This window comes from Felis catus, chromosome A2 (assembly GCF_018350175.1).
Source record: "Felis catus isolate Fca126 chromosome A2, F.catus_Fca126_mat1.0, whole genome shotgun sequence".
NCBI lineage: Eukaryota > Metazoa > Chordata > Mammalia > Carnivora > Felidae > Felis > Felis catus.
The window spans coordinates 107,629,948-107,645,693 of NC_058369.1; the positions used below are offsets into that span (position 1 = coordinate 107,629,948).

The following is a 15,746-nucleotide window of genomic DNA, read 5'->3' on the forward strand; positions in this document are numbered from 1 at the left end:
TATTTAAGCCACCCATCTATGATACATCATTACAGCAGCCCAAGGCGACTGATACAGAAGTGTTTTGTGGAAACTCAAGATATGCTCTTTAAAAAGGAAGCGTAACAGCTTCTAGTCATCTTCCTCTGGATGCCAGCATGAAATGTGATATTCTAAGGACCAGCAGCCATCTTTGCTAATGAGGTGACCTTGATGATGCCACAGATGGAGGACAGGAAAGATAGAACCAGCCCTGATAAAAATGTGGAACTGTCTTATTAGCCATACTTCTGGAGATCCTCCTTCTAGACTTTATTTACAGTAAAGAAAAATTGATGGTTAACTTCTCTAAACCACTGTTATGTTTTATTCGTTTTTGTTTTTGTTCTTTCTCCATTATGTGCTGCAGAACCTAACTGTCACTGGTATGAAAGATCCACAAGGGCACAGAATTGAATAACCAGGCATAGAAACTTCATACTTCATCAAACTTGTTAATATTTCTAGACCCTAAGTGAAGAACAGAGACTTGATATCAAAATTCTTGAAGAGAATCTGTATCTTATTTTATTCTACATTATGTTATTCTCCTTATTGAGAATGAGGATACTCATTATCAGCTAATCCTTTTGTAACTTGAAGAGTATGAAACGAGGAAAAAAATACAGGTATTACTAGATGTGATATTTTAATTACTTAATCCGATTTATTTGATTCCACATTTTATTTTCCTGGGAGGTCAATATCAGGTAAGAACTAACTTATCAAATTCAGAATTCAGACTAGAGGAACTAATTTGTATTGAAATGTAAATCATATATACTTAAAATAATTTAAGCAGATTAAAAGAATACAAAGTGTTTCTTTGTTTCTGAAACTCAATACATCTGATTTTGATGAATAAAGTTTTATGGAAATATCTTACACTAATTTTGTATATTTTGAAGTGATATTTTTATTTTTATACTTTAAAATAATTCCAAATTTACAGAAAAATTAAAAGGACTATTCAAATAACATTTTTTCCTGAACCAATTGAGACCATGTTGATAAGATGATATTTTATCACTCTTGTTTACTTTAGATTTGCCTTTACACAAGAACATGAACATAACACAACTGTCTGTCAAAAATGGGAAGTTAACATGATTCTGTACTAGCTGCTTTTGTTATAAAAGCCATTACTGGACAACTGGTAAAACCTGAATGGAATCCAAGAATTAGATAGCACTAATATATCAATCTTTAGTTTACTAATTCTCTTTGAACTATATCTAATATAGTTTTTAATGTCATGAATTTTCAATTTTTATTTCATACAAAATTTTAAAGATGTAAAATTCAGTTATTTTAATTCTTTAATTTTTTTTAATGTTTATTCATTTTTGACAGAGAGAGAGTGAGTGAGGGGTGGGACAGAGAGAGAGGGAGACGCAGAATCTGAACCAGGCTCTGAGGTGTCAGCACAGAGTGTGATGTGGGGCTTGAACCCAAGAACTGGGAGATCATGACCTGAGCCAAAGTCAGATGCTTAAGTGACTGAACCACCCAGGTGCCCCAAGTTATTTTACATACTGATTTACTACCATCCTAAAATATTGTACCCTTTTCTAACAATTTTTTTGTGGAAGGGGAGGGAAAACCAAAATATACATACATAAAAAAATTGTCAGCCTAAACTGATTTGTTCTTGGAAGTAAATATTTCTATAGCATTTGCAGTAATCTTAAGTGGAAGAATAGATAAGACAGGTGAAAAGCCAGTTGCTCTGTTTGAAGCTCAGAAGAACCCTGACCCTATCCTCAGCCTTCCATTGTCCCACCATTGTGCTTGAGGCATCTCTCTACAGAACCCTGGGCTTTTCAGACAAGTTTTGAAGATACAATGCAGTAGGAAATATGGTATAACAAAGACAATATTTACAAAGGGAGGAAATGCTCAAGATAACTGAAATCTTGAAGAATGGTTATAAATTGGATAAAGGGCATTCCAGGATGTGAAAGTTTACACTGGATTCTTCTCTATAGAGAAGAGAGCTAATCCCATGAAATCTTACTCACATAATGGGGTCATTTCGTATAGTAAATATTAAAGGGCATGACTTGACTCAGACTGGTTTTGGGTCCCAGTTTAATGACTCCTTTCTCTCTCTATTCTCCCTCTTGGTAATCTCATTTCATATTAATGGTTTTAAGTACCATCAATATGACTTTCACTTCCAAATGTGTATCTATCCTCTGCTCTGAATTCTAGATTCACTTATTTGCCTGCCGACTTAACATCTCCACTTAGATGTCCAACAGTATCAGAAATTTCTGTCTAAAACCTATTGACCCAGACCCTTCTCCATGCAGTCACTGGCAACTCCATCATTTCAGGTGAATGGGCCAATCATCTTAAAGATGTACCTAATTTCTACTTCATAATAAACCCTACACACATCTATCAGCATATCCTGTTGCCTGTGTCTTCAAAATATATGGAGAATCCATCTCTTCACCTCTCCTGCTCTACTCTGGACATACCTCTATCCTACAAACCCTAAATACCTAGTTAAAATCTCCAACCTAGACTCTTTGGTCCCTAACATTCTCAACAAGAGTAAGCCTTCCAACAGTTAAGTCAAGATCATGTTCTATTTTTCCATCTCTCTCAGAGGGAAAGTCAGAATTCTTATACAGGCCTTGGGGGCTCTGTACGTCTAACTCCTCTTGCTTCTCTAAAGTAGTCTTCACCAGTTTCCATGTTGCTCACGCTGCTCCAACCAGGCAGTTGTTCTTGTTGATTCTAGAACTTGCCAGGCATGCATTTACCTTAGGGCTGCCCATCCGCTAGATATCCACAGACTAAAGACCTCACCTAAGTCTTTACTCAAGTATCACACTTTAATGAGGCCAAATCTGGCCATGTTACTTAATATTAGAGACAATTCTAACTCTCAGTCCTGACACTTCATATGGAGCTCCATTTTTTCCGTATTATTGATATGCTAGCACATTACAACTATGGGAACAGGAACTCAGTTTAAAGGTTGTTGCATTACTTAAAGTGTAGAGTAATAATTCTGGACTTAGGGAGTTAAAATGACAATGAAGAGCTAATTATGGAAGAGCCAAGTGGCTTGAGGTTCCTAAAGTAGTCAAGGGGTGCGTGCGCACGCGAGCGCGCACACACACACACAGTCCAATCAAATACGGGAAATTAATTGCATACACACACTATAAAGTCATTTATACTATACATGGATGTGTGTGTGTGTGTGTGTGTGTGTGTGTGTGTGTGTGTGTATATGTTTACAGTCTTGGTAATTAAAAGAATGACATACTGCAAATAAGAAAGACAGTAGGGACAGGGAGAAGCACTGTGGCAGGGCATGGTACTGGCTCAGTTTTACATGTTTAAATATAAAGGTTCCCTGTTCTTTCTAGTGTTGAGTATCACAAACTGGACTTTTTGGTTCTCAAGTGACCCTTTAATTTGGAAATTCTTCTCAGACAATAATTAGGGACAAGGAAACTTCAGTTGAATACAGTTTAAACCATGGTTCTGTTTCACCTATTTGTTCACATGCGAATACTTACTGCATTTTTACATCTTGTGCGTGTTAGAAATTGTAGTTTCAATTACATTCGATCATATGTATTAAGTGTAAACCTATGGTATGAGCGATGACAAAGACAGAGTGCCTAACCACCTCTATTTGAAGTCCCCTAGGACCCGGGTTAATTAATGAGACTCATCCTAAGGTTATACATGATCTATTACTTCCTCTAATTAGAAATAATAATCCTGATCATTATGCTGGTTAGCTGGAAAGAAGTAAGATGAATGTGCTTAACTATGATTAATAGTCTTCTTTAAGCAGGGTAGATCTCTTCTGTCATGGACTTCTATGCAAACTGGCCTGCAACTCAATGCTTTTTCATGATACACATTTTTTAAAACTCACAGAAAAATTAACTTTCTGGCATATCTTTTTATCTTTCCTGATAAAGAATAACCATGTTATTATTTTTAAGTTGATTCTCACAACAAAGTTTATTTTTCTACTTTGCATTAGCTATCCAATAATTTATTCTTTCATTTTTTTCTATTTTCCCCCAAATTATGTGAATACCCATGTGTATTAATTTTAGTCCATACTGCTGAGGTGAAAGACTATTGCACATGATTTATATACCAACATTTAAAATTCAAAAAAATTATGATAACAATAATTAAGGTATTTATTTACTCCTGTTTTATAAGGCTGGTGTCTACCCTGTCCTGACTAACAACTTTACCTGATAAATTCACACTCTAAAGAAAACTTAGAAAAGTTATTATCTGTTTTGTGAGATGCAATATGTCCACAGAGAAAGGCAGGTAGTCAGAACAAGTTGGTCAAGAAGTTAGCATTTATATACCTGTTAAACTTTGTTAACCAAGGAGGCCAGGTATCTTAGGAGTAAAACACATAAACTCTGAGTCAGACTGTCCTTATCAAACTTTGGCTTTACCACTGACTAAGTGGGAGGCCCTGGAAATAACTTTGCCTTTGAACATCAGTATCCTCATTTTGAAAGTCATGATAATAATGATGATATGCATTATATGTTTATTCAGAAAATTAAGGATAGTTATCTCATATATTTATTGAGAAGATTCACTTACTTAGTCGGCGTAAGATATTATCACTGTGTCTACCATATACTGTTTGACAAATGATGCACGTTTAACTTTCATGTTGAGAAGTATGTATCTAGCCATGTGTGAAATGTACTTGATTTTTAAATTAATTCTACATTCTGATATTTTCATCACTGGAACCAGAATGACTGAAGATGTAATTAATCAACATTTGCAGCTGGTGTATTAGATTTGTAAATGTTGATATTTTTCACAAAAATTTAATAGGATCACTTAAGTTTTTTTTTTCTATCCAAGTAGACAGACTTCATATTTGAGTCTTTCAATGAGGTTGCTAAACATATAAAGATGACTACCAAAAAGTGTAGATCCTGATTTACTCTTTTAGTACTCTTTTAATACTCTTTTAATTTTACTCTTTTAATTTTTAAACTTTCTAACCAATGTAACAATTTCATCATTTAGAATTTCTTCTTTTTATATTTGAGTTTAATAACACTTAAAAAATTTCTGTTCACAATGTGTTTTATTAGATCAAAAACAAATCAGCAATCTGGTTACCAGTATTTAAGCAATTATTATTAAATTTTTAATGAGATCTTCAAAATAATGAAGAAACATGCATTTAGGCAACTACTATGTGCTCTGAACTGTGCTTCCAATATAGGGAAATATAAAACACATAATCCATAATATCATAGATAAAATAATTAATGAAAAGTGAAGATACAAAGTTCTGTATATTGAAGGCAAGAATGTGACAAAATATACTTTTGTTTGGTAAGTGTTTGGTAATTTTTTTTGGAGAACATGAAACTTGAAGCATATTATTGTAAGAAAAGGAAATGAAAATTAGAAGAGAGAAACATATAGGTAAAAAAGCAAAAAAAAAATGAATGCACAATGTCACAAAGATTTAGCCAACTTCATGTGTTGGTTGGAGTGAAAAATAAAGGCAAATAAATACAATCCACACAATCTCTAGGATGTCTAAAAATGTAGGTTGAAAGTAATCTTACTGCTGATGTCCGAGATACTAGGGTGCTAAAAACAGATTTTGAGTTACCTGTGTTTATTCAAACTAGAAATATATATGGAGTTTTAATTTTGAATTAAAACTAAAGGAATATATGAATAAATCATAAAAACCCTTTATGTTATTATTTCTTAGCAATAAAAATATCCACACACATGAAATTCATTTTATTTTTTTCCTAAACATTTTTTTGCCACCAAAATGATTCTTCCAAATATATAAACATATATGGAGAAAGTAAACTTGTAAATAAATAACATGTATGCCTGTAACAAATGGTACATTTAGTAATGATTTGCAAAACCTATGGAATTGCAAAAGATCTCTTACCATTTAGTTTCAAATGTAGATAATGTCGTAAGAGATTAATATAATCAGAGTGTCACTCTGTCAATCAAATATAAAACCGTCATCTAGATAAATTAACAAAGATCTTTCTGAAGTCCTCTGCTGAGCTAATTGCACATTAAATAAATGTGTTGACAGCTGGACATATGTGCCTGTAAGAGCATAGAAGGAACAAATATGAAAGCCACTAAAATTTGATCAAAAAAGTCCTACCTGTAGGCCTTGGCCATCCACGGTCACGGAGTTGGCTCTTTGCATTTTGTTTTTGTCAGTCACTTTATTTGACTGTTGGGAACCACCTTTTTCCTTTTTCACTGTTGCTTGTCTTTCCTGTAAGGAGACAATCTTTTATAAGAATATTGTTTTAATAAAAAGGGGAACACAAAGAAGACTTTATTGGCTATAGACTTGGGCCCATGCTCCTAATTTGGAGTATCTTAATGACTACTAAGAAATCTGTTGCTTGCAACAGTCCACATGATACAGGCACAAGAAGAAATATTATTTTCTTTAATTATCTTAAAGAAATTAATTATCACTTAAAGAAAGCCAGATGGTATTCCCCCTATGTGCCCAATCAGGACTCTTCACCACAAGTTATCAAGGACCAGTAAGACTAATTATTTTCATAAGGAATGGTAGGAATAAGTAATATGGACTTACAATTTAAGAAATTTGTTACTGAGCACTAAAAACAAGGCTTATACATGCAGGCAATACTGAAAATGAAGACATGACGGACTTTTAAGCTGCTATTTATATCAGGGATGGCATTAAAATTAAAACACACATTCCATCCCAGCTAATTCCTTTGTTCATCATAGTGGAAACATTTCTTGGAGTTGGCTGCTTCCTGTTTCTATCCCACCCCCACCCCCACTCTCTCTTCAACCCAACCCAATGAATTTTATCACCGTTAATCAACCAAATCTGCTCTTCTTAAAATCACCAATGACCTTCTCATTACCACACCTATTGATCAGCTTCATCTTTTCCACTTTTTAGCAGCATTTGAGAAGACTGATCTCTTCCTGTCTCCTGAACACTTGCCTCACTTGGGCTTCTGGACACGTCTTTCTCTTACTCTTTGCTCTCTTCCTACTTCACTAATTGCTTCCTCAGAGTCTCTTTCTTTGATTCTCCCTCCCAGGTTTAGGGTCCGTAACACTTAACCTCTTCCTTGAATGGCTCATCTTCACTATCTACACTCACTCCCTAGGCAACTTAATTAAATCCCAAGGTTTTGAATTTCAATTTTATGAGGAAGACTTCCAAATTTATAGTTCCTGTTCAGATTTCTCCCTTAAACTTTACTTCCTACATACAAATGCCCTTTCTATCTGTCCATGTGTGTCTAAAACACACATTAGTCCTCAAATATCCAAAACTATTTTTTCTTGAATTTCCTGCCTACTCTCATTAAAAATAAATCCCAAACTGGATGATTACTCACCACTTCCAACATTACATATCTTAAGCCTCTGCCATCTTCTTTACCTGGAGTATTGTAATCATCAACTAAGGGATCAATCTGCTTCCATCTTTGTCTCCCTACAGTCAATTCTCTGTACAACAGCCACACTCGTCCTATTTCACTCCATTCCAGCTATCCCCACCTCCTCATTATGCTTTGATCACAAGTAAGCTCTTAATTCAGAGCTTTGGCCATCATTCTTCTCTCTGCTGCAAAGCTTTCTTTTGGGCATGTTCCTCACTTATTTCAGGTTTCTATTCAAATGTCAAATTGGCTTCTCTATTCCCTTTAGCCTCCTTTTATAGAAATAAAAATATATTTGCACATAAAAGTATATATATTATATATAATTATATACATATATATTATATACATATTATACACATATATATTATACATATGTGTATACATACATATATAATATGTATTATACATATGTGTATATATACATATTATACACACATATATAATATTATACATATGTGTATATATACATATTATACACACATATATAATATGTCTTATACATATATGTGTATATATACACATTATACATATATATTATATACATATATATGCATATTATATACACATATAATATATAATTTATTACAACCTGAAATGTGTTCTGTTTAATTAGTTTAATGCTGGTCTATCCCCACTTTTAGCCAAAGCTTCAGAAGAAAAAGTGGTTGGTTTGCTTCACTGTTCAAGATCAGATCCTCAATCAGTGTCTGACAAAAGTCAGGATAAATGAATGGAGAAATAGATGAATCAAGAGTCAAACAATTTCTAATGTTTTAATAGTATTGTATTAAGAGGGATTCTTGGGCCATGTCTAGGCTTGGAGTGAAAAGTTGTTCTGATCAAAAAGCAATGTCTGCCATGTATGCTTAAATATTTGAGTGACACATATTTTCTAGTCACTATAAATGCTTCTTAGAGCATCATTTCAATTTCTGTAATTTTGGAACATATTTTAACTGGACTTAAAAGTAAAGCTCTTTTTAACTATATTAGGGCCAGATGGATCAGAAAATTTCTCAGAACAAAATAGATGCTAATCAATACAGTCCATTTACCTTGCAATTTCATGGTGTAAAATCACTGAATATATTTTTTGTGTGGCTAAAAATGGATGGTGTAATAGGATTCCTGAAATTCACATTCTTTGGAAAACGATGTACTTTCACATAAGCATAATTTCTGGCAAAAATATTGATTTTTTTAAAGATAGATCATTCTTTCTAAACTTACAAATTACAATTTTGTCCCTAGAGAGTTAAGAGTATAATGCATAGAAAGAGTGGATTATAGGATGAGGTTTGGAGTCAGAAAGCCTGAGCTGAATCCCATCTCTGTTACTTAAATGTTATGTAACCTTGGAGCACTTAACTCTTATTCAAAATGGAGTTAGCAATACATATTCCTCAGAGTTGTGCAAAATTTAATAGAAAACACACAAATTCCTAACATTGTGCTTATATTAGAATATGTGCTCAATAAATGAAAGTTATTATGAATAAGAAAGTGTGGCTGTCTCATTAGGGTGCTCATTAGTATTATGCAAAGTGTTTGTTCTATTTCCAAGTGCATATATGTATGAAAAATTACACTTAGTTACATTAAGTATATTAAATAAGCAAGTCTCAGTGATTACATTTGAAAATCCATAACTTATATTAGGAGTTCAAAAATAAAATACTGAGGTAGGTATGGGAATAATTTCTTTCTGGATGCTTGCATACAGGTATGTAAAACATACAACGCTCTATAAAATACTCTATAAAAATCTATAGTGTAGAAGATACTTATATACCTAATATCTTATATATCTAATATCTTATCATATCTTAAATACCTTGTATTCTGACATACAATCCAACAATTGTTATTTTACATTTAATTCCTAAAATTCTTAGGTTACAAGAATTAAATAAAATTTAAGTTGGTTAGTCATATTGGAACTGGATATTTGTGGCCAAACTGTTTATATACATAATGCTGGAAATTGAATACATGTAAGTGTATGTCTGTAAAGAACTACCAAATTATCTATTAACTTGATTTTATTCTTAGCCATGTACATAGCTGGGGAAATTCCATTGCTGGTAAGACCCTCCAACTAGCAAAAAGCAGTTGATTAAGTAGCTTCAGGTCTCTCCAGGGAGTCATCTTTCTGAGTAAACTGGAGTAGATGAAACAAATGCTTTATAGTAACCTTTGTAAGATATAAAAAAAATGTAAATCCTACATTGAGTGTTCAACTAAGATTTTATTTTTGAAATCTAAAATTATAAGAAAGAGGTATACAACAATAGAAAAATCATCAGTACCTCCACCTGCATGTGAATTTTATTATATAATCCAGATAATGCTAAAATAGTAAACATTTGTTTAAACACACACACACACACACACGAACTCATACACACACCCCAAAGACACCAAATGGTTTCTTTGGTTAAGGGAAACATGTCTAGTGGGTAGAATGCGTGGAATTACTCAAGGCCGAAAATTGTAAACAGGAGAAACTCATAAGCATTTACTTTTTCCCCAGAGTTATCATTTTATTGTACTCATTTGTTTCATCTTTATTTCCAAATTGTAGAGCAATCTCCATGAAATATCCACTATAGTTAAGCAGCATAAGCTCACAGAATGATAGTTGGATGCTTTTTCCTATTTCCACTACGAAAATCTTTACTTCTTTCATTTCATATGAGGGACAGGAAGGGGAAGCAATTGCATCTTTGAAAGATCTGCTGTCCACAGAAATTTCATTAGCCTGTTGTGGGGGTTAACTCTGAATGGCAGATCTCTATTGTGATATTTAAGAGAATTACTCCCAGTATTGAAGTTACTGAAAAGTTTGAAGAAGAACTCACCAACCTTATTTTGCATCATTATTCAGGATAATATTGATTTCTGGTAATAGAGGTCAGTGCTCACCACTTCACCTTCCGCTTTTTTTTTTTTTAAGTTTTTGGGCTTTAAATAACAGAATAAATTACCTTATTATAATCAAGACAAATTTTGTTCTGCCAGATAAATTATCCAAGATATAAAAAGAGTTGGAAAATTATTGCTTTAATCAATAGAAATTATCCAAACACTGAAAAGAGCTACTCTATCCCCCAAAATATAGAAAATATGGCTACAAAAAATAAAATATAGTTATTGATATTTCAGGATTTTCAAATATCAGCCATTTGTGTTTGCTATGCAGACATTTTGAATATAGAATTCAGTGTTTTGTGATCCTCAGACTCTCTAAGTAGTACAACAGATCTTAACTGGGGAATACATTGTAACAGAATTCCAAAAGAATAATCACCATAATTAACCAACAAAAAAAGCCGAAAGGACCATTCACAGAAAACAGAAAGATGAAATAAATGAAATAAAAAGACCTCCCTTTAAACCTGTGCTTTTAAAAAAAATTTTTTTAATATCATGCTGATTCTCAGAGGTAGAGTATTTGTGCATTGCTGAAAACCACTTTCACAAAAGGGATGTTTACCACAATACTTGAGCCTGCTGTTATCGATCACTCACAAACTACAAGCAGCAAGTGATGATTACCTCGAGCACAGGGCTTTCTTCTTTTTGTCCAATCTCAGCATGAGAAGCAGGCAGCAGCAAAGTACCTCCATTGGTACAAAGCCACAAAAGGGTGGGCTGGTGCACTGTTGCAACAGCATCCTTCTAGCTAGTCCTGGAACTTCCTTTCTCAGTTACCTGCCTTAGGGGAGGCTTAGTCCTTTTGGCCACTGGAGCTAGGCCACAGAAATTTCCCAGGAGCTCTAGAATTTGAACTCAAGGTAACACTTAGATATTCCCAATATAAAAGATCTCGTGGAAGCAGACGTGCCAACAAATTCATTGGTGGTTAGAAGGGTTATGGGTTCCATGAAAGCAAGGCTGACAGCTGCAGAACTGCACTTTTAATTATTGTGACCTTATTGTGAAACTGGAGTCATTCCCTGCCGAGAGAAACAAATTCACTCGGAAAATAACAAAAGCTCTAAATCTACTAGGAATCCTTGGAAGTTGCAGCAAAATTTATTATGGCTGAGTAGCAAAGCAGTCTTGATTAAAAAAAAAAAAGTTTAGAAAGCTTTAAACATAGATATAATAATTGATATATTATAAAGGTTTTCATTTTTTTCTTAATTTAGTTAAGTAAGGACTTATTAAAAAACTAAAACTACTTTGGGAAAAGTCCTAAGTATGGGCTTGGAGGCCGAATCCCAGATTTGTATTTTATTTGCCATGCAAACTTGGGCAAGTTATTTGCTATCTCTAAGCCACCACTGAGTTCATCTATAAAATGAGAAGATTTTTGTGATGATAAATTAAGAAAATGTGGATAAAGATACCAGCATAAAATAGGCACTTAGCAAATGGCAAAATTTTTAAAATACAAAAAAGTATATTGCTATATTTTCTCATTGAACTTATCACATGTATGCTGCTTACACTGCAGGAGTGCAAGATGGGTGTTGTGAAGAAGTACCTCATTTACTTGGTAGTACTTTATTTGTCTGCTGAGTCCCCATTTCTGGGGATAAGTGGTGCTGTGATCCAGGTGGGGTCTTTTGGGGCACACGAGAGGCAAACAATTAGAATGAAAGCTAGTCTTAAACGACCTAGAGGTGCTACTCACCAACAAAACCCGGAGGTACAATTTACAACTTGGTCCCCAAGTCCTGGTTTTCACACATCACACACAATGTGACTATTTTATCTTGGGGTAATTTCATATTGGGTGCAAACCACTTACAAAATTTCTGTTCAAGAAATACTGATTGGAAGCAATGAAATTTAGGAATGAGAAGGCCCATGCCAAAATCTTTTGCTTTGGGCTGTTTGCCAGTATATGGTTGTGACTTTATAAAAGTATGTGTGTGCATACGTACCTCACTCACTCTCCATTTCCTCTGTCTGTAACTGTCACCATGGACATGTTGAACCAAAGTTTAAAAGCAAGGAGGTAGCACTCTTGTTTGTTCATACTCATCATGTCTTTCAACCAGCTGAGTTAAATGCTCCTCATAGTGATTACTATGCTGCCCCCAATCTGTTTATACCAGCTCCAAGTAGAATTTGTTATCTTATTATTATAACTGTGTGATTTAATTATTACTCAAACCATTGAATCCTGAGTGTAAAATAAGTTGTTTCTGTGAAAATAACTTGCATTCTTTGGAACCACAATAATACATGATGTGTGTGTGTGTGTGTGTGTGTGTGTGTGTGTGTGTGTAGAAGGAGTGGTCCAGTTGGATTAAGACACAATGACTGTAAAAGCTTTGAAAATTAATAAAAATTGAGAATTACTGGGGTGCCTGAGTGTCTCATTCAGTTAAGTGAGTGACTCAATTTCGGCTCAGATCATGATCTCATGGTTGTGAGATTGAGTCCCATGTCAGGCTCTGCACTGACAGGATGGGACTTACTTGGGATTGTCCCTTTCTCTCTCTTTCTGCCCCTCCCCTGCTCATGCTCTATCTCTCAAAACAAATAAACTTTAAAAAATATTAAGAGTTATATTACACTCAAATTGCTTTACAGATCCTTGAATTTTTGTTATACTTTAAAAAACTGAAAATAATTGAAGACAATTATTTTCATAAATAAATGAATATCTTTTCATGAAATAGGGAATACTTTACTTTTGCTTCACAACAATTGATAACTGAAACTTACCATGGGTGATAAGACTGTGATATATGTAAGAAAGCCTATATACAATTTCCAAACAAGAGATATAGCCTCATAGAAAAGCCCTTTAACCTACATCAAAAGTGTAGCCAACAAATATACATGTACATATTTCACATTAAATGTTTAAGGTATGTCTATATCCTTCCATAAGTTCCCCCACATACATCTTAACCTAACAATTACTTAACAAGCAATTGTTTCTGACAGTTGAACAAAGGGATACGTGTGTGTGTGTGTGTGTGTGTGTGTGTGTGTGTGTTCACACACTCACCAGTGTAAACATCCACATATGGGCTTAATCAAATTTTTGGAACAACATAGTTGAAAAAAACTCATATGATGATTTCAGACGATGGTGAAAAGTCTAAATTAATATAAACCAATATATCTTGCCAGAAAATAAAAGGCAATGTATGAAGACTTTTAATAACTTTACAGAAGAAGAAATTGTTTTTTTTTTAAATGGGAAAAGTGTATTATGAAAAGTGCAGTTTGGTCTATTTATTCTATTCATATGATACAGATTATACAGTTTAATATGGGAGATCTGTGGAAATTATCAAGTCTAAGGAGAAAATTTTAAATCTCAAATGCAGTGCCTATATTCACGGGCAAAAATAAACTCAAACACCTGAATATACAAAATCAGTTCTCTTACACTTAAATAACTGAACTAAGTGATAAACTTTCTGAGAACGCTTGTCACTTGAGTCTGTAATTCAACATTTCTATTTTATAACCATCATGATAATAATGGTATCAATTGACTTAAAGAGTACAAAAACAATTTAATATTTCTCTTAGATTAGAAACATTACTTTTTCAAACATATTTCCAGTATCTTTTAAAGTATATGTCTGGTTACAAAATCAAAGTTTTAAAAGTCTCATGAAGCAGTCTACACTAATTGGAAAACTTTTTTGCAGGGGGTGGGTAGGGAAGAGAGGTTACTACATTTTTGTACAATTATGCTTTCCTCTAAAGAAACTCATATCCTTACGTAGTATTCATATATTATAAATAATATTTTTCCTAAGGAGGCCGATTCAAATTATAATTTAGGGGAAATAATACCATCTGAGCATATCCTTTAAAGATAAAAATAACTGAGGGGCTCCTGCATGGCTCAGTTAGTTGAGCATCAGGGTCTTGCCTTCACTTCAGGTCATGACATCACCATCTGTGGGATTGAGCCCCACATCATGCTTTGCACTAACAGCACAGAGCCTGTTTGGGATTCTCCGTCTCCCTGTCTCTCTGCCCCTCCCTCCCTCTCCCCCTCCCTCTCTCTCAAAATAAATAAACATTAAAAAAAACCAGAAACAACTGAATAGAATAGGGTCACAGAAAAATGTGGAGGCTTTCCTTTATTAATGCAAAGACAAAGCTAACACTTCACTGAAAATAAATGGTATGGGAATACCTATATTTATTTTCAAAATAGAAGTCATTTTTTCTGTAACTATATTTTATTCCAGTGACATTCCTAGATAATGTCATATGCTAACTGATTAATGCAGATACATTCTTTTTTAAAATGATGGGCACTTCGAAGTGAGCAAGAGTTTCTCAATCTACTATCACTTAAAACTACATTTTAATGGTATAGAACTTTGCATTGTTTGGGTTTTCTGTAAGGTATTTACATTTTAACATGACAAATAGGAATGATGCTATTCTTATACACAGGTCAAAACTCTTTGCAAAATAACTTTTATTTTTCTCTGTATAATTTGTTTCATATAACTTTTTGCTTTCCTAATGTTTGTCACAAAAGTAGATTGAAACAGTTTCAAGTCAATCCTATCATGAAAATAAAAATCTCCCTGGGGTGCCTGGGTGGATCAGTCAGCTTCTGACTCTTGATTTTGGCTGGGGTCGTGATCTCGTGGTGTTTGAGAGCCATGTCAGGCTCTGTGCTGATGGTGCAGAGCCTGCTTGAGATTCCATCTCTCCCTCTCTCTCTGCCTCTCCAACACTTGCTCTCTGTCTCTCTCTCACAGTAAATAAAATAATAGTAATAAATTTAAAAAAAAAGAAAATATAAAGATCCCCAATTCCAAATATCAGAATATGAGACAAAATGAACTAACAAATTGATATTAGTAGGTCACTGAGATAGCCCCAAATGTTCTTTATAACAATGAAAAGATGTATAATGACCTATATGGCCAAATGTGAAAACCTTTTTTGCTTACGCACCTCAGGGACTGAAACTCCTGAAGTGGACAGAGTCTGCTGAAAAAGAGAAGTTCATATTAAAGCTGAAAAAAACAAAAGTCAAACTGAAAACAAATGCCAACAAAGGTTCTTATACCACTCTTCTTCTGTGAAATAAATGAATAAATATAAAATGCATTTCCTTGTCATATTTTTTCTGCTTATTCCATTAAATAAATGAATAAGGAATACTCTAATGGAGAGTGGGTTGGGTTGTGAAGTACTTGTCCAAAATGCAACTTCATCCACCCAAAGGAGATTGGTCAATATTGTTGACCTGCTTCATATACCTCTCTGAAATAATACTGATATATTACATTCAGGTTTTAC

At 33.8% G+C, this 15,746-nt stretch overlaps 1 protein-coding gene across 11 annotated transcripts in view; it reads right to left on the reverse strand.

Moving 5' to 3' along the window:
* Positions 1–15,746, reverse strand: part of DGKB (diacylglycerol kinase beta) — a 945,456-nt gene that overhangs the window by 461,560 nt on the left and 468,150 nt on the right. For 7 of the 11 annotated variants that reach the window (XM_045052433.1, XM_023250408.2, XM_023250405.2 and 4 more), the window contains 2 exons: positions 15,399–15,434; positions 6,206–6,322 (listed from right to left, as the gene is read on the reverse strand). In XM_045052433.1, the coding sequence (XP_044908368.1) occupies positions 6,206–6,322; positions 15,399–15,434 (153 nt within the window). The remainder of the gene's footprint in view (positions 1–6,205; positions 6,323–15,398; positions 15,435–15,746) is intronic. The other 4 variants (XM_023250409.2, XM_023250407.2, XM_023250411.2 and 1 more) reach the window with 2 other exon arrangements.